This window comes from Ornithodoros turicata, chromosome 7 (genome assembly GCF_037126465.1).
Source record: "Ornithodoros turicata isolate Travis chromosome 7, ASM3712646v1, whole genome shotgun sequence".
Classification (NCBI taxonomy): Eukaryota; Metazoa; Arthropoda; class Arachnida; order Ixodida; family Argasidae; genus Ornithodoros; species Ornithodoros turicata.
Genome location: NC_088207.1, coordinates 15933690 through 15954981, shown reverse-complemented (window position 1 = coordinate 15954981; position 21292 = coordinate 15933690). Strand labels below are relative to the sequence as shown.

Here is a 21292-nt window from a genome sequence, read left to right as displayed (position 1 = left end):
ACGTATTTACCTAGCACTGAATGGAAGCAATCGCACCCTTATATCTTTGTGAATTAGGACCTAGTATCACGAGACACAGTAGCACAACACTGCTCCTTTTTTGACACACTGTGCATATACTCACTAGAGGAGAGATCCACATTGCAGTGGTCACAGTAGATGACAAAAAGTCAGCCATGCAGATCACAGAAGTTTCTCCACGCCATTGCGCTTGATCAAATCCATCTTTATTGATTCAAACAGTACAATTCATTGTGACAAGTATTGGGGTTAGTAATAATCAGCAGCATGCATACCAAGCTGGGAATTCCCTCCATGATATAGAGCACTCTCTGAGCTTTGTAACTATAACTATTAGGCTACAAGTGTTGCCAGCATCGCTGCAGCAGAGACAGATCAGTTTTGTCAGAAAGACTGTCCCTCTTAGTTCACTCAGACTACCCTCATACCCATTGCTAACACCAATAAGTGCTGGCAACAGATAATTTGAGAAATGTTTCCTCGGGCCAGTAACTATACAACAGGCTGCAACTAACGGCACTGCACTGTACTGTACTGAAATGTAGCCGTGAAAGGGGCAATAATATGTTTAAACTGTATGCTCAAGTCTAACTGGTTTTCCCTTATGCACCTGTACTGTATGAAATAAGGTATTTGAAAGCCTGCTCCTGGAACATATACTTGAATGGTGCAGTCAGCACCTACAGTGGAATCTTAACGTATTAGTTATGAACATGCAATTCTTTTCCACGTCGAGTATAATTCTTACCAAAGGTTCACATCTGCTGGTGCTTGGTGTTGAGCCACTGGGGGTTGTGTCCTGGAAAGACGTGGAAATAGCAGTACAAATGTAATACATAGGATGTTCAGTATGATCATAACCCCTGTGCGTTAGTTATGTACATCCTAGTCTTTCCACTGAGAGCACAATCCTTACCATGGGGTCAGGCCTGCTAGTGTTCGGAGTCAAGCTTGTGAACAGACAAGCGGAAGAGCCCTGAAAAGAAATTAAATTAAGTACACAACCGCGGTGTAAAGTCCCAATACTCAGAGGCAAAGAGGAAGGCTACATTTGATTTGCAGTGGAGAGAGAATGAGAGAAGCCCCTAGTGTCAATACTTCCGAAGGCTTACCGTGCGCGACTGTTCAAATCGCCCTGGTGTGTCGGAACTGATACTGCTGGAAGCCTTGGCTGGTGTGGGGCTGGACTGGAAGGAGAGTGCACGCAAGAACCATTATCATTAAAACACTGTTTCATTCAGGGCCCCTTGATAATCAGAACAAAACGAAAACTTCCAAATAAAGATTCAAAAGTCCTGCAGCACTTGTAGATGGAGTTTGGTGCTGTGTCGTGGAAAGCTTGGGCGGATCCAGGATTATTCGCGGCTGGGATCCAGTATGGACAAATGCCAGGCGCATGCTGGGATTGGTCCATTGAACACCATGTTAAAGCCAAGATATGAGGGAGTAGCGGACAACCTCGGTTTACACCGTGCGGGAGTAGTCTTCGAAGCAGTGACCCAGTGTGCGAAATTTTAATGGAAAATGCGATTGATGGGCATTAAAGTGAACAGTGTTTTTTTCATGCGTAGGGCATGTTTAAATCTGTACAAGATCTGTTTGGGGTACCTGTGAGGAAGTGGGTTTTATGTGGTTTTATGGTCGTTGGAAATGCTTTTCAAATATAGTTGCCCGAACTAAATCCTACTGTGTTCTCATGATTTTTGCTCTTCTGTGTGATCGTCATGCCATAGATATATTGCAGGGTGCTGGTATACAGGGTGCATCATTAAGAACTGATCAGAGTGCATCACAGTGAGACTGATAAACGGAAACCGGAGGCTACCTTTGTGGTACTTGGGTTACAAACAGGTGTCACATCAAAAGTAGCACCTGGTTGTAACTCATGTGCAACATAGATACTCTCTGGTTTAGGATTATTGCTCTCTTCATGAAGAGCTCTGATCAGTTTTTAATGTCGCACACTATATACATGTGACATGCAAGCCAGGCACCGAATGTGTAAGTGCATGACAGGCACAATGCATCTGTGGTTCATTTGTTTGTGCTGCTGAGGCTTCACATTGAAGTTGTGGTAGGTGGCTTAGTAGTGAAGCCTGAGCTGTTGATTCCCTACACACGATTATGAGTAAGAGCATAACACCTTGGGTCTAACTTCTGTACAGCCTGAAAAACCGAACCATGACACACTTGGAGAAGAGAAAGGGAGGCCAGTGTTTGGGCAACCACTGCCACAGAGCAAGTGGCTCAATTCTGAGTAAGACCTAATGGTCAACTGGGGATGACAATGAATAGGAAGCTTGCTAACCAACTCAAGGACTAGCATGCGATACAGTTCATCTTTCACTCCACTAAGTAAGCAAGACTGACAAATTGATGTATCGTATAAAACAAATAAAAACATGAAGGCAGCACAAACCCATAAAGATTTACTCGTGAAACAAACTGTGCGGTTAATGCTAAAAAAATGATACCTACCACAGCAGACGCAAGAGGTGTGCTTGTAGTTCTGTCTACCTGTAACGGCATACTATTGTTCGGCATCACATTTGAAAGGCTTTCAAATATGTGCTCACATGGATTCGCTCTGGTGTCTTTGGTTCGAGCAGGCCCACATCCATTGGCTCTTGAGTGTCAGATCCAGACGCCATGCTCACTTCAATCTCCTCCTGTGTGTCAGGCTCAGGCAGGCTCACGTTGCTCGTGCCGGGTTCAGGCGTGCACACGCCTATTGGTTCTTGCCCGCTAGGTTCCCGTCTGGCTGGCAAGTCATGCTCCTCCTGACGTGACAACGAACGAGTTGTATTTACCAGACTTTTAAACACCAAAGACACAAAAGAACTGGTGAACGTATTTTGTGGTCAAAGGGCCTGACCTCGAGCAAATACTTGGCAAATTTGACCGCTAACATGTCCCTTGCATTAATTCCCTTTGTACCCAAGCTCTGGGCCCATAGTGTGGCTATATGCAATTGATTATCGACCATAATTATGGCGAAACGTACCTGGTGAACTTGAACCGACGGATGTGCGACAGGAACGGAACCCTCCCGCAGGCGCACGCGTGTTAGCGACGTTCTGTCGAAGTCCTCGTTCCTGAAGTGTTTTGAGCACACTCGGCTGTACTTCGTTGGCACCCAATCCGGTCTCCCGATCGCATTCACCCATTGCAATCGTAAGGACTCGTCTCGGGGAAAGCTAAAACGTACCGCCGAGAACAAACAAAGACAACATAATGAGACGAATCGAAACCGAGAGCACAGGGATATATACTTACTGGTGGTACGTTATGCCAGATTCTTTACTTGCAAACTCTGAACGATTAGCGCAACCGGAATAACAACACACTACCATGGCCTGTCACAGAAGTGGCATGTGTGGCAAGCAAACGCAATTCAATAGCCAAACACGCGAAGTCAAAGCGGACGTCGAAAGCGGCGAAGCAGATGACACGGATCAGCTGAGACGGAGAAACAAAACATAATAAAGAAAACAAGCCAAGCCGAGATGTGATTGGGCGATAGTTCCGTGACGTTGAACACGACAAGATGGCGATTTTGCGGAAAGCGACCGCTTGGGGGTAGTTACAAAAATGGCGGCTTTCTGGCCCCCCTGTGAAGCGAGTGTGCTGTGACCCGCGCATGGCATTGTGGTTAGTTGCCCACACACGTGACCCATAAACGTCACGGCAAGACGTCATAAAACATGGCGTCCTCCATGTCCGCGGCGTACCTTACCTGAATACAGACACGAGCTGCGGCCGAATAACTTGTTTTCGCTTTCATAACATCTTTGGAGTTAGAAGTTATCAGACCCGTTGAAACACAAGATAGATCATCTCAGTGTGGAAGCAATGGATCACTAAATCGCTAGAAGACGTACGTACGTCATCGTGACATTGCCTGGCTTCTCTTCTGTTTTGCTCAACTTTTGATGTGATTTATCACGCGGCGAATGTTGAAACACCTCATAACCTTCAAAGTATTGTGCGAATGGACTTCTTGAAGGTAAGAGGTTTCCTGAAGATGAGGTTTGCTAAACTTCCAAGTCTCCGCGCAGACCGCCATAACTCCGAAACATGTGGGGATCACGTGACTGGGCAACTAGATGGGCGTGGTATTGCCAGGAGCGACCGCTAGAGGGGTCCCACGGCCCTCCGATCTTATAGCCCTCTCCTTAGTTTCTTACCTCCATGCTTTGCTCAGGAGACCTGCAGTCGTCCGCCATCTTGGAATTTCGGGGCGCCACCTATAGTTCACCGGAGTCGCGAATAGGTATCGCTATATGAGACAGCACGTGACTTTGGTGAACGAAAACCACCCAAAGGTTGTTTCGCTTCTGTAGAACGGTCTTTCGCGTATTAAGATAACAGCAAGATTTTTTATTTTTATGTTTTTTTTTGTTTGTTTCTCTTTTAGATAGGGAATATTCTCTGGTAAAGTTTTAGTAGATTCGCAAAACTTCTAAGGAACAGGGCAATCAGTTTCTCGTGTTTTCGTGACCGTTAGTGGTGACACTTTCACATCTACAGGTTTTCCCGTCCAATTGAAGTACCATCAAAATTAATTCGCGTGCCACCCGATTTAATCCAGGTGCTTAGAGGACTTAGAAGGCTCCCATTTAGGGCTACCCGGATTAATTTGGATGATACCTGATTATTTCAAAGGGGACGATGCAAATTAATTTAGATGGCGCTTTGATTTAAATGGGCGGGAGAACCTGTAGTAAAACTCCCTAATATGTTGTTCTTTCCGCTATCAACTGTGGTGAAGGAATGGTCTAAGATGATGATGATGATTGGGAGTTTAGTGGCGCAACGACAACAAAGATCATAAGAATGGTCTAAGAGTTATGGCTTAGCGTGGCTCAGTGGTTACCGTGCTGGCCATATCACGTCGAGACTGGGAGGTACCCGGGTTCGAATCCCGGCGCCGGCTGTGCTGACTGGGGGTTTTCCTCAGAGGCCTTCCGACATATCTGGGCAGAGTTCCCTTAGATGTCGGCCCAGGACGCACATTCCATTCCTCCAGGGCGTTACCCAAGCAGCACAAGGTACGGAAAGTCGAGTGCAATAGGGGTGGACGGGTAGGTGGAAGGCCTTGAACAGGCTCGTGCAACTAAAGAACGTTGATAAGACACATACCGTCCACCCCATTGCACTCGACTTTCAGTACACTGTGCTGCTTGGGTAGTCGTGAGCACGATGCAAGGTAAAATAAGAGGTGATGACACTCTCTCGTCTCGCCATGCGAAGGCAGCGTCGAGATAGTGTTCGTCTCCTGAGCCCCCTAATCTGATCGCCATCTCTCGGCGCGGAGTAGGACTGACACTGCCAAAGGTGACCTTCTTCTCTCCCGGCGTTGCAAGCGAGGGTCTTCGACTCCTGGCCTCGGCAGCTATTTTGCACACCGTGAGATGGGGATCAGGCGAAGGGCCTTGAAGGCGAACATTATCTAGACGCTCCGCTGGCGTAGGTGTCAACACCCCTGTTTATCTTACACCGTGGTCGTGACGTTGCCCACCTAGCCCTTTCACCGCCACATAGTGTTGGCGTAATGGTGCACCACTATTTCTGTTTACAAGGAGAAAGAAAACTGCGCACTGAAAAAACAAACAAACAGAAACAAAGCTTTCAAACACAAAATTCGTGTTTTTCCTTGACCTAACACAAAATCCGCATTTGTCTGTGTACTTGAACGAGAAACTGAGTCCTGGGATTGCTGAGTGCTCATTCACTTCTCAACGAACGAGTCTCTCGAAATATCATTTTATGTCACGTCCTTTTATACAGGTACGAATACGAATACCATCCGTCTCACGATTACAGTCTTAAAACCACATACCACGGTGAAAAGGAACCATTGCACAGAATGGTGTCGTTATCACTCCTGATTTGTGGAAAAGTCGTCGTCGGATGCCGTTACCTTGATAGCAATGCAAAAGGAACGGACGTCGTCCGTTCCGTCGTTCGTGATTCAACAACAACAACAACTTTATTGCGAGGTGATGAATGGAGAGTCTCGTCACCAGGGGCGACACTCTACCCGTTCGTGATTTACGCGCAAAGGAAGCCGCCAATTTACGCTTCCTTTCATCTCTCTTTCTCAAGAGGCGTGGGTGCCTCCCATTGGTCCCCGCAAACGATTCAAGGCGATGATTGGGCAAGTAGTTGGCGTAGACCAACGCGAAGAATCTGCGCCTCTTGAAAAGGAGAGAAAAGTCACCAGCTCCGGTGGCGCAGCGGTAACGCGTGCGCTTGGAGACTGGGAGGTCCGCGGTTCGAATCCGCGGGCCGGCTGTGCCGTCTGGGGTTTTTCCTGGGTTTCCCTCAGATGTGTAATAGGCGTATGCCGGCACAGTTCCCCTGAAGTCGGCCCATGGACGCAGCTATCCTCCCCCCGAGCGGATTCCGCTCGGTCTTCCACTTCACCCTTTCCTCTTCTCCTCTCCACCACCTTTCCCTTCCCGAGAAACATGCCGCCTAATCAGGCAGGCAGACCTCTCGGTTCCTCCCAACGACACTCCTCCCTCCTCCTCCTCCTCGAGAGAAAAGTGAAAGCTTAAATTGCGGATTCCTTAATTTGCGCTGATATCGCGAAGGATAAATCATTTTTGTATTGCTCTGAAGGTAACGCCATCTTTCAATCTGCGAGGAGGAATAATGTTTACACTTCCATGCTCCTTTAACGGTCAATAGAAGCGTCATTCAGTCTGACTGTCAGTAAACTGCCCGAAATCATTGAAGGTGCAAATGAAACAGCCTGTGCGATGAGGTTGCGCGGTGATTCATTGCGTCCTTTATGTTCCAGAGGGCAAGATGGACGTTGAGTTGCCTTACGCTCCAAAATCTGCGATATTCCTTGTGGCATTTGGAATAGCTACCCTGACTTTCACAAATCCACCGCCCGACTCGTACTACGACAGATGGATCATTCTACCCCGGTACGACTACATTATCGGTGAGTTTAGTACATTATCGTCTGCACGGACATGGGCACCGGACGTCGCATTTAGTATTGACTATACGAGTACGTCCGTAAATGTTTCTCTCCGCGGAATGAAAGATGCCGTTACCTTGACATCGACACAGAGGGAACGGGATTCATCCGTTGCGTCGATCGTTGTTGATTTATGAGCGAAAGAAATCACTTTTCCTCTCCCTCACGTTCTCAAGAAAAGCGACAATGTGGAGCGGGCTCCCATTGGTCTCCTCAAACGATTTGTCCAATCGTAGCGGGAGATCGTGTCAGGAGACCAATCCGAGGCCAGCCCGCGTTGTCGGGCTTCTTGAGAACGAGAGGGAGAGGGACAGCGTAAATTGCGATTTCTTTAAGTCATAAATCACGAACCACGCAGTGAATGAATCCAGTTCCGTTTGTTCTTAAGGTAACGACATCTTCCACTCCGCGTTGAGAAATTTTCGCACTTTGGTGCTCCTTTAAAGGAACTGTGTCTTCGTTGACCCACTTTACTATACATTATAAATGCGGGTATCTGCATTATTCGTGACCAGTCTCGGGAAGTAACTTATAGTTACAAGAGCATCGTTAAAGTAGGTATTTCTCCATTTAAATCCATCTCCCTTTTCGTTCAGCAATCATTCTAGAATTCATCCGATGTACAGGGTGCAGGGTGTCGAACCGAAACGTTTTTCGTTCCGGTTCTATCACAAACGGTCCGGTACCGGTTCTGCTCCGGAGCAAAAAAATAGCGGTTCATACCGGTTTTAACTGGTTCCGCTTCTGATGTGCATATTCAGTCCCAGAAAAAAAAAATGTTGCAAAATGTAAACCCGTTTATTCCGCATACATGGTATTCAATATTAATAGACAGCTGAGATGTTGGTAGCTCCTGGTTCCCGTAGGTGACTGTCAGTTCAAATAGGCTTTCTCCTTTCTTGAAGCGCATAATACAGACGGACTTGTTTGTCGTAATGTCATACGTAAAGTACTTTCTTGCTAGATTGGTGCGATTGCGTCCGATCCGAATATCTGCTTCCTAGCCAGCATGCACCAGCGCAAGTACGACGCAAATCGAGGAACACCTTCACTCACAAATGCGCTCGACGGCTCCGTTTTCTTTTCTTCGTGTCCTGTCCACAAAAGAGGCGCCATTTCGCACGCGCTTGCCGTCGCGGGTACGTAAATGTGTTCAACTTCGCTGCTATCAAACAAAGGACGCGTTGCCCGACATTACCGAAAGAAAAGCCGTTACGCAGCCTCCTTGGGTCACTGTTTAGTTGAGTGTGTTTCCTCTTAAGGGGAACGTAGCCAGAGCGAAGAGTTTGGGCGGATGAAATTAAAACGAACACTACGGCACATTGGTAGAGAGTTACAACCGGTCACATGTACCTCTGAGTCTATGTGCGCGAACGATAAAAACGTTACAAAGGGAGCCTAAGGGTCATAGTATACCGACATACATTCCTCCGTAACCGTAACCCTCGTAAAGTATCCATGACGTGACTTCAGAACACGCGACGTCAGTTTCATTCGTCTATTCGTAGTCCAAACCGGCGAAGTTTTTTCTTGGACGGAATGCCGTTAAATAAATTCTTCGGTTTCCCTCCTGAGCGAAAAAAAGGTATACGGTTTCGATTCCGTTCCGGTTCGCACCACAATAGCGTTTTTTTTTTTTTTTCGGTTCGCTCGGACACCCTGATAGGGTTTGTGCAGAAAAAAGTAATCCATATTTATGCACGTAGCGCGTTCCCTGCTTACCGTACCAAGTTCCGGTGGCACACGACGACGCATTTATGCCATAAAACTTTCTGCGTACCAAAAACGTTAGCCACGCGAACTTTCGGTACATTTCCAATGGAACATCGCGGTGTGGGAACAGGTATGTTGCCCTACCGCTAGGGGTGCCACTTGTGCGAAAAACCGAAATGAAATTTAGCTCTTCTAGCGGTAGCTAGAAGAGCTAAATACTAGCTAAAAGACAGAAAATATTTTGGATGGCTTATTTTTGGTGGCTCCTTTAATGCGTTTTGTAACCTGATTCTAGAATAAGAATATTTAAATTGTTGTCTACGTTAGTAGTAAGTACTGACCACGTTTATCCGGAAACGCACATCTGGCCTGGACGCCATTAATTAGCAATTAGAGCTAATTGGGACCCCCCACATTAATCAGCACCCTCCAGGGAGCCATCACACTAATTGGGGAACGTCTATCTTGCGTCCAGACCAAGATGTGCGTTTCCGGATAATCGTGGTCATAAAAAATAAAAAAATAGGCAGAAAATAAAATAAAAAGATAGAAATAGAGTGGAGAGAAACAATTTATTCGAAAATCAACGATGCCGCGGCGAAGAAGCCGCTCCGCAACACCCGAGTGACCAGCGTCCGCCATGTTGGTAGTTTGCACCCAGCAGTTGCAGAGATCGACGACAGGTGGCCACTTAGTTGCAAGGCATCACACCAGATGGCGCCACCATCATAGCTCTAGACGACAAAGACAGAACAAGATACTAGCGGCGGGTAAAAATGACAGCACTGCTAAGCAAGTCTAGGCATGCGAGAGAAAAGGTCTAACCGCTACTGCTAAACAGAAAACAGTACACATCGCGGGAAAAAGGCTTACGGGGGGACGATCGCTTAGGCCTAACCCCAACACTACGCAGCTAACACAAGGCGGGAACCACACATCGCTAAACATGCGAGAAAAGGCTTAACACGAGCGCGGTCACCGCTAAACACGGCAAACATACGAGGAAAGAGGCTTACGGGGGGGCGATCGCTTAGGCCTAACCCCAACACTACGGACTAACACAAGGCGGGAACCACACATCGCTAAACATGCGAGAAAAGGCTTAACACGAGCGCGGTCACCGCTAAACACGGCAAACATACGAGGAAAGAGGCTTACGGGGACGATCGCTTAGGTCTAACCTCAACACTACGCAGCTAACACAAGGCGGGAACCACACATCGCTAAACATGCGTCAACAGGCTTGGACACCACAAAACAAGTCTAAACATGCGAGAAAAGGCTTAACACGAGCGCGGTCACCGCTAAACACGGCAAACATACGAGAAAAGGAGCGCGTCAAATCACTCACCTTTTCCCCCGCGGCAACTTCCAGGCAGAAACTGAGCGAGCGCGGAGAACATACGTCTGCTCTCTACGAGATCCAGCCAGCAACTGAGCGAGCGCGCGGAGCGCACGTCCGTCTTCCGCGACGGTCCGAGAGAAACTGAGAGAGGCGACGCGCAGCGGCCGCTATGGATGCGCGCGCGCCCTCTGCTCCACCCGTCCGCGCATGCGCGCGCGCGCGCTGCTAGCTCCCTCTGCGCCGGCCGCGGGTGTTTTCGGTTTCGGCTCTCTGCTGCGCGCGCGCGCGCTCCTAGCGGCGACGGGTGGCTTTCCAGTTTCGCTTTCATTCTCCGTTCTTTGCGCGCGCGCGCGTTTATCTCTATAAAGGCAGCGCGCACCGCGCTCGCGTCATCACTACGTGAAGATGTTCAGCTACCACTCTTTACAAAATTGTTCCCGTACCCACGCTTCTTGGGAAGAAGTGGAGAAGGAATGTTTCAACGGCGAAAGTCCCCGCAACGAGCTCGTCATCACTGCTTTTCGCTACGTGATAGACATGGTAGGCTTTGGCAATATAGGAGAGATCTCGCCGGGGCCGCTGCAGGAGATGGTGCGTCGAATTTACGCCCGTTACAAGAACGTCTGCATAACGGTTCCTGACGGACCCCTGGGACTGATGAGCGAATTTGTGAGCTTGGCCAACGCAGAATTCAACTACATCGCTGCAGACATCGTGGACCTTCTCGCTCGTGCCATCGCTCATATTAAGCACGCCCTGCGGAAGCAGCGACATTTGCAAGCAGTCTACATCGTCAACTTTGTCACTGATTTATTGAAATACCGATTGGTTATTGACATGCAATGCATTAAACAGACCGAATAACTTTGACGAGACTCTGCGTGTTCTTTCACTGAAACATCTTTATTGAATACATACAAAGGACTTGGTCGATAGATGCCTGCACCCTCCCTGACTTGCCTCAAGAGAAAGGATATGGGGTATCTTCATCGCAGCGTCGTCATTGCGCGGGTCACTGCGTCAGCACGATGACGGAATGGTCATTCTTTTCGTACACCCATTCCGCTACCACACTGCCACGATGTCCCGTGCTGCTCCTGTCTGCGAGAGAGAGAGAGAGAGAGGGATGTCTCGACTAGAACTTTTATTCTCGATTACATGCGCGTGCAGCTCTTTGTTCCGCGGTTACTCGATGCCTGACGTCGATGGTCTCGGGCTCTCTTCCGGGTTTTCCGGTGCTGCACAAAGAGGGAGTACTATCGTAATCCTATACGCGTCAAAACACTAGGAAAGCTTACCGTATTCGCAGCTCCCATAAGGGAAGGAGTGTACGGCATCCACGAGATAGCGTTTGTCGTCGTAGGGGACCAAGCTCTTCTTGAGTCTCGAAATGGTGTACATCGTTTGCTTTATACTCTGGATGGTGCACTGCTTCTGAGAGACCGCCTTTTCATTGAACAGAGAATCTCGGTACACTTCGTGCAATAAATGTTTCCTCACCACGCCTTTCTTAACTCCTTTGGCTCTCGCGATCTGTTTGTGTGTCCCAGCCAAGAGAATGCTGTACATTTTCGCTCGGATGGCTACGACTTCCTGAATAACTCCACCCCCCGTCTCGTCTTTGAAGTACCCCATCTGATTCGCGTGCTCGTCGTTGAAAAGTGGGTGGTCCGGCGGATAGGAAGACAGATCTAACTCACTCTCAATCTTCATCAGCTGCTCTTCCAGGCTTTCACACGTGAGAGAAAAAATTACGCTGTCCGTGTCGCTATAGATCAATTGCACTGGACATGTCAAGCGAGAAAAGAGCGACTCGTAGATGAAGCTGTACATTCGGACTTTGGATATTTCAAGAATGGCAAAGCCCACGTAAAGGGGGTGCGTGCATTTGATGCGGCGTTGTTTCATCTCGTACAAGATGCACTTATCACTCAGAATGTGAAAATGCTGACTGTCGACGGAGCTAGCTTTTCGGAGCGTGCTTTCTTTGTCGTAGGCTAGGGCATACTTTTTCATCCGTCTCACATTTTGTATCGACTTACCGAACGTGCTGTTCGACATGGTTTTGTACAGAAGTCGCTCGAATTTCGTGCTCGCGGCATTCCTCAACGCGACGTTTCTCTGCACGAAGGTTCGCAAAAAGTTGTCTTGGCGGAACGAGAGGATGCTGTGAACACGTTTTATTTTCATGCCCAACCTCACGTACAGAGCGAGCAGTGCATAATGAACGACGTAGCGTTCTTTGTCGTAGCACATCAGCAAGAGTTTCGTTGTGGAAGGGGCGTTCAGCGCCAACGCATCTTTCAGGTGGCGTTGGTAGGGGGAGAGTTCGTTCTCGTCCACGCACCTGTGTTCGGGTGCCAGGGGAAAATCCCTGGTGAGCGCGTGCAGTTCTTCGGGATACAGACAAGTCTACCACGTACACGTAACCCACTTCCGAATCGTGAGGAATGTTGAGAAAATCGATCTCGCTCCACCTCGAAGGATCGACCCACTCAAAACCACCTGTCGGGAGATGGAAAGTCATCGCGTACGGGTACAAACTATTCACGTCGAGGTACTGGATAAAAGTCTTTTCTTGCTGGGGATCGTAATCGTCGCACCCCTCGTGATTAGCCCGACAGTATCTGTGGAAGCTGTTACAAATGCCTCCCCTGATTCCCTTCTCGATCGTTTCGTACATCTCGCGATCGCTCATGAGCTCGAGTTTGACTTTGGTGAGCTTCAGAGCGCTGCCCCACGCGTAGCTGGCGAGGGACACGGTGCGTAGGATATCCATCCCATCCGTCTCTAGCGCGATCTTCCTGAAATACAGCACGACGTCGCAGAGCTGACAGGCGTCGAGCGTGACGTAGAGACGCGTGTAACCGCCGAGGTTCTTACATTCGAACAATTCGAAAATCTCGAGGGCGTACTGATAGTCCTCGTCCGTGATCTCTTGGTCGTTCAGGTCGCTTTTGAAAGCTTCCTTTGGCGGTAGTGCGGGCAAATTGTACGCTTCGAAACTGTCGACGAAGGTGTACGGGTAAATGCCCTTCCTGAGGAGGCGTCGGAAACGGTCACCAAACATTTGACGGGTACAATGAAACGCGCTTTCACCACCGCTGGCGAGCAGGGTTTCCACCAGGTTCGACAAGGAGAGGTTGAAAAACTGCGTGGTATCGCGGAAATGGAGATCGCCAATGTTGAACCCTCTTATCTTTTCCGAGCTCGAAGCTAAGATCCACGGCTCGCCCAGATTTAGAACGTGCATGTGGCGGAGAAGGGAGCTCAAATCGTACTGCAGGTTGTGCACGCACACGACGAGTTCTTTGGTATTACGACACGTAAGGTTACACGTATCACACAGCGTCGCGACAAAATTCGAAGAACCGGACTCTACGAAGCGGGTGTGGTCGTGATGCGATACCTTCCGCGTATGTCGGTTAAATTCGATTCCACAAAATTCGCAGTGTGTAGCGCTCGCGTGCCGAAAGTGGTCTTCCATACTCATGACCAACGGCGCGGGACAACTGTTCAACCTATCGATTTGATCACTAAATCGCTTGAGCGAGAGCAAGCATTTCTCTGCCGCGTTGGGTCCCAAATAGCCATCTACGTCCATTATTTTCCCATCACAACTTCTCACTAGCACAATGCTGTACGAGCTCATCCTGTGCACACTCGAGGCGTCCTTCACGAGCGCGTCTTTTTCCAAAACGCTCTCCGTGTCCAACACCGCGAAATAGGGGTAGGGATGCATGTACTGTATCTTGTTGAAGGAGACACACTCCCCCGCTTTTGGCATTTCGAGAATCACTTCGTTTACGTCTCGACACAGACGTTCGTGTTGCTGCAATGCCTCTCTCGTTCCGTAACCGGACGTGCATTTCTCGCAATAAAAGTAGTCACTTCGTCCCATGAAAGTGCTAAATTTTCGGATCCATAGAAATGCTCCCTAACCTCGAGCAGGTGGACTTTATCCTTATAGAGCGTGCAGGGAACCCGTCCGGTAGATATCGAACTCGTCTGCTCGTCGAACACGTAGATGTAGACGGAGATTTTGTTTTTTCTCTCCCACAGGGTAATGTCTTCGTAAGTGACTGGGAAGCAGGGCGGCCAGTACGTTACGCGCGTCTCCGGATGGGAAGGATTCATGTACTTGTGGTATCTTACATGCAGGTTTGGTTTGCTCCTCAAAGGATGTAAGAGTGCCAGCACGCTATACTTGAAACACTCGTTTTCGTGATTCGGCGGAAGTTTGACGTTTGTGAGAGTCTTTGTTTTTCTCTTTAGCAGCTCGGGAAGCTCGATCGTGCATCCAATCCGCTTCGGTTTTAAGCGCGTTAGTTTTAAGTCGACACATTGGACGTCGTTCGAGGTGAAACCAGACCCTTCTCTCGCATAGTTTTCAACGCGTTGCGAGGACTCTGCGATGGCAGCATTTATCGCGCCTTCGATTTCTTGGCGGTTATGAACGACTCTCATGTGAAGGTTCACGTGAAGGAGATGCGAAGTCAACCCGTCGGCTCCGTCCTTAACCATGAGCGCCTTCGAGCACAGACAAAATTTGAAAGGCATGGGATAAGCTTCGAGGACGCGCGTGATTACTGGAGCTATGCTCGGTAGATAGAGTCGCAAATCGTCGACGTTGTCGTCGTGCGGGGAACAGAGAAGCGTGTACCTAGTAGCCGTTCCGTCAAATGCCTCGTCTGTGACAAAAAAAGGAAGGAATCGTCTCTCCGTGACGGAGGGATGATTCTCTACGACGTGTTCTCTCAATTCAACGATTCTACGACCCTGGACAGGCTCAGCTTCGTTTCGAAATTCTGGGCTTGCATCTGGTGATTCATCTCGAACCCTACCAGACAGAGGAATGAAATCTGCATACGACTGATCCCCTTCCCACATGAGCAATTCGTCTGCATTGTCATGTCCTAGGGTCGTCGTCCGTTTCAGGTATTACGAAAGGCGGACTACTGACTCTGTCGTCGTCGTCATCTGAAAGGACGACTGGGCTATTACCGAGATTCTCTATTCTAGCTTCGTGCTCTCTTTCTACGGCCACGAGCATGGCATCGATGGGGTCGTACTGACATACGAGACAGCGCGGCACTGCGGTCAAACAAAATCAGTACGAGATTCCTCTCACGAAACAATGCTCACTTTTCCCTTCAGTTGAGGAACGCTTGAGATTGATGATGATGAGAGAGGATGGGATGAGTCCCTGTGGTCAGTGTCATGCGGTGACAGCGGCTATTGGTTCCTGAAAAACAATGCTATACATAGAATACACTCTCACAGCAGAGACGGTCGACTTACATTTTGGTCCACGAAACGCCTCGTGTCGTGGATGGGTGCCCCTCGTGGGCTTCTGTGTCAATCGTCGTAGAACCAGCGCACCTTTTATAGTCGCTACACCGCTCTCCTCCTCCTCGCATTGCGACGGTGTCGTCTGTACTTTGACCACCCCGCCTTCCGTCTTTCGCGCCTTTTTGCGATGTCGCATATGACAATAATACCATCGACGTTGAATAAAACATTACACTAATTTCTAGCTAACACTCTGGAACGACTTGTACATGACGACAAGAAGACCCAGAGTGGGATTCGAACCCAGGATCCTTCTACACTGGGCGCGACACACTAACCACCAATCTAATTTGTACTGCGTGACGTTTTTCGTATTGCGGGGTTCGTGTCTACACACGTCACAACATGTTCAAACACGTGCAAACATGTTCAGACACGTTCAATGACGTCATAAAGAGGGAGAGGAACGAGTGTGTCCAGGGGCGACTTCGCCGCCCATGTTCAAACATGTTCAAACACGTCTTAACATGTTTAAACACGTTCAATGACGTCATAGAGAGTGAGAGGCAAAGCTTTACTATAAATGTCGAAGCGAATGGTCGATCGTCATTCCATCATGATCAGCTTGGTAGATCCTCGTAAGTAATACCCATGACGTCATCATCATCATCATCGTCGAAATGTTTGAAGAGTTTCGTTTCCAGTGTACAACACTTTTGCTGCGCGTGAAGTCGGTTTTTTCCCGCCTCACATATTTCGGGAGATTGGCAGGGCCCGCTTCTTCTGCACCAATTGCGGTGGATTGTGGTCCAAAGGTACGCTTCCTCGTTTTTTTTTTTAATACGTTCTATAATCGTTCACATTTTTTTCCAGAGCAAAAGCATTGGACGGACCGATTGATTCGCCCGTTTCTCGGCTGTCGGACGGTACCGTTCGACGTACGTTGCGAAGGACTTCGACTATTGAAGGAAGATGGAGAAGATGGACCATCAGTGTCACTCTGTGACTGAAGAAGATTGTACGTGTGTATGTGTTTGAGATATAAAAACACGCGTTTCTCACACTCCTTTCGTTGCAGATTACGAATGGCTACTGACGGGAGATCTACCTCTGGTCCTAACCTTCAAGCCTCCTCCGAAGACCTTCTTTTTGCGAATCGGCGATCAACTGACTACCTGTCGCTGCGGTGGACTCTGGTCGAGAAACCCCAGCCATTGGTTAGACTCGAGCCTTCGTCCGTATTTGGGCTGCCTTCCCGGCTACGAAACCAAAGCTGGAGCCTAATTCATGTGTAACGAGAAATAAAAAGGTTGTCTACTCTCATTCCGTCTCAGTCATTGACGCCCGAGCAGAGGTTTGCCACCTTTGTGCAAACGCGAATGTATCGGGACTTGCTGCGATTACGCGATTATATTCACGGCGATAGCTGCGAGGGAGACTTTCGCTCGATTCTCAAGACGATACCCTTACGTCTGTTCACCGTCAGTGGGAAGATTGCAAAGAAAATGAAGCGTTTCGTAGATTACAAGCTCGAGCTGCTGGAGAAGTATAGACGAGGAGAGACAGTCGACCCGTGTCTCATCAACGCGGGTTTCAACCGTCCTATCGTCCGTCGCTACTGGCTTCTCCACACATCCCTCGACGTCACGGTGCAGACCGGCGACGACGAGCGTCGGGTCAGCACGTTGGAAGATCGTCTCGCAAGGGTCTTGTGTATGTCGTGAAAAATAAATAGTCTATTTTTTACGAAACGAGTTCGCTCACGAGGAGACGTTTTATTGTTTCGTCATTCTCTTCGAGGTTACAGGAAAACATGGATACACAACTTTTCAAGCTGTAGCGTTTCGACATGCGCGTGGCTACGTAGATACAAAAAAGCCCGCAGTAAGGCGAAAAGGGTGATTGAATACACTTGTCGTTATACTCGTCCACTACAGGTAAAGTCCTTCGAAGGTTTGCTTCGATGGGGGGAAGTCCGTAGCTGTCGAAAAACACGGCAGACCCGTCGTAGTTTTTCAGGTAGAGCACCCAGTGCTGCCCGCGCCTTCTTCGCTCTTCCGTATTGATGATTAAATAACCGGGCTTGCGTAAAACGAAGGCTTCGTCGGAAGCGCAAATGCCTCTCAGCATGGAGGAAGCGAGGGGGTTCAGGGACACGAGTTCCAAGATGTCGCTCTCGTACATCTTTTCTTATGGGAAGGTGACCGTACGGTCCTTGTCGACGTACATGAGCTTGGGACACTCGGAAATCAAGAGGACGGTGACCGCGTGTGGAAGGGCTTTAGCGAAGCGTAATTGCAGGCGAACGTTTCCTTTTCGCCACTCGTTCAAATGCGAAGGAGAAGAACACTTGTCCACGTCCAAGTTAAAGTAGAGAAGGAACCCGTTCGTTTTAAATCGCTCGTAGCTATACTTGAAATGTTTCTCTCCCAGTTCTTGCAAGAAGTTAAAGTAGGGAATTTTGACGAGGTCGTTCTGAAAGTCGTACTCGGCTCGCACTTGCTGGCCGTCCACGGAGAGCATCGAATGAGACAGGTCGTAATGACGGAATTTGTAGGGGTTCGATTGGATGTCGCCGAGAAAGTCGGACGTGGCGAGCAGGGCGACGCATAATTTGGAAGGTACCCTTTCGGGGTAAACGTTTTCAAAGTGAGCGTCCAAGCTCCCGGCACTCAAGCTCCGCACCTTGGTTTCCAATCCGCGTAACACGTAGATGGCCGGCGTGGTCTGAAGCCGCCGCTCGTATTCCAAAAATAGGGAAGGTGCCAGCGTCACCTTTTTCAAGTGTAACGTCATTTCTTTAATGTCCACCTCGTAATTGTACGTTTTCTTGTCTTTGGGGACCGATACGAGTTTAAATTCGTCGTTGTTTAACAGGAAAACGACGCGAATTTCGACGGCAGGTACCATCAGGCGCGGCTGTTGAAACAGGTCGGTATTGATCTGACCGACCAGGTTAAAGTATTTTCCACCCTTCGTCGCTTCGTAACGTTGTTTCGGACCGCGAGAGGAGACGTCGTAATCGTCCTTTAAATGTTCGTCATCCTCGACATAAAGTCCAGCCGCGTGCACTGTTTCTTGAGCCGCGGGCGTGGAATGAAGCACGACGTCCAAAATACTCCTGTAGGCGTACAACTCGTTGGAACTGACGAGTTTGTTGTTCGCATAAACGGTGACTGTCTTAAACATGCCGCTCAACAGGTGGTTTATTGGGAAAACGACATCTTTCTCGTCCATTTCTTCCCCGTCGTCGCGAACAATGCGCACGGTCAAAGACACGAAACTGCCGTAGAGATCCAAGTGTGCCCTTTGCAAATTTTGAATACAAAACTCGATCACGGAATTATTTACTCCATTGACCGGATAAAAAAGTTGGTACGAAGTATCTTCCACGCCGTATTGAATGGAAGGGGGTTCGAATATCATCACGTCACTCGTTAGACAGATCGGCGTCTGTATTTTTCCTTTCGTTGACGTCATGACGGAGCGCGCGCAGCGGATGTGTGACCTTCACGGCGTACCAAAGATATCTGCAGGTGCGTCGTGTGTCGGCGCCTTTGGTTGTCGTTTGCGGCGTTTCTTTCCATTGTTGTTGTTTCCAGAGCCCTCCATGGAATCCAGCACGTCTCTCCCCGTTGCTATGGCCGTCTTTTTTACTGCGCGCGATATTCCTTCGCCATCGGCCAAATTCCGCGCCAAGCGCTTCAACGTTCTCTTGGCGATCGGTTTTATTTGCTGCCAGATGGGAACGATAAACTTGGATATGTTGCTCAACACACCGCCCCCTCGTTGGAAAAGGGGTCCCGTGTACACGGGAATTATTTTGGGGGAATTACGGTACATATTTGAAATGCAACGTTAGATTGGTTCTGCCTTTGGACCGCAACGGCAAACGTCTTCCCGTTTTGTCCGCGAGAACGATCGTCACTGAAGGAATTTCGAATTGAGACAGGTTAAAATACTGGATGTTATCTAACGTGTAGGTGACGACGTGCTTGTCTTTCTCGTAATAAAAGGGTAGTATTTTTAATATCGGTTTTTTCCCGCTCCCCACGTACGTGGGTTCCACGATATCCGTGTACACGATTATGTTGTGAAACGGGGGTTCCAGGAGTACCTCGACGGAGCTCGTGGCATCCTCATCCCCCGTGAACACGGTACGCGATTCGAAGCCCAAAAGCACGGCCAGGTACTCGGAAAGTCTTAGGGTGGAGGTGCCCTCGGAAAGCCGAATTTTACATTTCTGTTCGGTTCCGTCGAAGCTGAAGAGCGCGCGTTCGCCTACGCGCTGATTAATCGCATTTAGAAGTGCTTGCGGCGTCGCATAATAGCCGGGAGGCAGATGTACTTGCAAAGATCGAGGAATTTTCGTCTTGATCGTGAAAGAAAATTGACGCGCTACGGGGAGAGAGACGCGTAGCGTTTCTTCTTCGTGTCCCTCGACGGGTGTGAGATGTAGCAGCTTGACAAAGGGTTCCGGCACGTGCAACCCTTTCGGCGTTTTCAGAGAGTAGACATTATCCGCGAATTCTAGCGAGGCGTCCAGCTTGTGCGTCTGGAAATACTTGTTGAGTGTGTTCCGTAGGGACGTGGTTTCCGAATTCAGAGTGACGTCGCCGAAAGCGACGGCGGGTGCGGCGTGCTCCAATAAGATGGAGGTGGCTTCGCGTTCGCTCAATTTGGGGGGTTTCACCGCACGACCTGCTTCGCGGGACGCTAGCGAGGCGTCGAGCGCTTGCGCGAGCCGAGGGTCCAATTCCACGGCTTTCACGTCCACGGGTAAGACGAAGTCGTATCGCGATTTATTGTACGCGAAAGAAACGTCGAATTCCGAAAGGGCTTTTCCCAAATCCCTCTCGAGATCCGAGGTGACACGAAAAGTTCTGCCGGCTTCCACCGTGTCCTCGAAAGAAACCTCGATTTTCGCATCTTGCCTTTCGTACCCGATATTTAAAAAATCATTACTTATGCTGAGATCCATCAGACCGACTTTATACCGATTCGAGAGCTGAAGCGGACTATCGAAAGCTACCGTGAAGGCGTTGAGTTTATTCGAGGGAAACTTATCCATGCTGGCGTTCGAGAGCAGGTGGACGTAGATGTCTGACATCATTTCCCAATCTTGACCACGTCGCTGCTCGGAACCCAACTGTCGTGTTCTTTGTCGTAACCGAACCAGCGAACCAAGGAGAAGCTCTGACCGTTCAGTTGCTTCTTTCTCAGCACTTTCGTTACTGGCCAAGGCTGATTGGCGTCTCGGGTTACGACGAGTACCTCCTCCGGGTAGAAAGATCCGTCCACTTCCTTACCCCGGTAATCTTCCAGGTGTACGACGGGAGGAGAGGTGTCTCTCAGACGGGAGACGGTGAAAATCTGAGGCGACCAACTCCCTTCCGAGCTCTTATGAAAACCTTTTCTGTGAAGTAGGACCCTCACTTTATCCCCCAGTTTGAGCTTCTTTTTCACGGAGGGTACGACGGGCTTCCCATTTATCTTATTGAACAGCTCCAATTCGTTTTCGGGCGTGACTTCGGACGGGCTGATGCCCAAAGTCCTGTGTTTGGTGGTGTTGTAGTCGCGCACGATCTTGGGAAGCGCGGAAACGAAGTGGTATTTTCCCGTTACTCTAAAATAACGGAATATTCTGTCGCGTAAAGTGCGTATGACGCGCTCTGCCTGCGACGCTTTGATTACTGGAGAGAAGGTAGAATACATCTGTACCTTCTTTCGTGAGAGATACTCCTTGACGGTCTTGTTGTAGAATTCCCCGCCTCTGTCGCAAAAGATGCGTGTAGGTACGTTACCTCCCCGAAAAAGTCTTATCATGGCCCTTTTCATTTCGGCGGGGCGCTTCGTCTTTAGCGGGAGGGTACGCAGAAAGCGGGAGAGGGAATCGATTGCCACGAGAATGTAGCGGTAGCCAC

The 21292-nt window shown here is 49.1% G+C and overlaps 1 protein-coding gene and 1 long non-coding RNA gene across 2 annotated transcripts; both read right to left on the bottom strand.

Moving 5' to 3' along the window:
• Positions 1–880: 880 nt before the first annotated feature.
• On the bottom strand, positions 881–3620 carry LOC135399583 (THAP domain-containing protein 1-like). Its single transcript, XM_064631308.1, has 6 exons — positions 3298–3620; positions 3026–3218; positions 2598–2801; positions 2500–2538; positions 1134–1208; positions 881–997 (listed from the first exon to the last, which is right to left on the bottom strand). Exons 1-6 carry the CDS (start codon positions 3372–3374, stop codon positions 896–898), a joined length of 690 nt encoding a protein of 229 aa, XP_064487378.1. The 5' UTR covers positions 3375–3620; the 3' UTR covers positions 881–895.
• A 5658-nt stretch (positions 3621–9278) lies between these two features.
• Positions 9279–10194, bottom strand: LOC135399582 (uncharacterized). The gene is made up of 2 exons (XR_010424352.1): positions 10083–10194; positions 9279–9465 (listed from the first exon to the last, which is right to left on the bottom strand). It is a non-coding gene; the product is annotated as an uncharacterized LOC135399582 (long non-coding RNA).
• Between the last annotated feature and the right edge of the window lie 11098 nt (positions 10195–21292).

What these genes read in the sequence shown, in the direction of transcription:
- LOC135399583 (XM_064631308.1), bottom strand. Translation starts at nt 3,374, where the DNA reads ATGGTAGTGTGTTGTTATTCCGGTTGCGCTAATCGTTCAGAGTTTGCA. An exon ending in TCTGGCATAACGTACCACCA is followed by an intron (nt 3,219 to 3,297) that starts GTAAGTATATAT and finishes GGTACGTTTTAG; the next exon opens with CTTTCCCCGAGACGAGTCCT. An exon ending in CACCTCTTGCGTCTGCTGTG is followed by an intron (nt 1,209 to 2,499) that starts GTAGGTATCATT and finishes CTCTCCTTCCAG; the next exon opens with TCCAGCCCCACACCAGCCAA.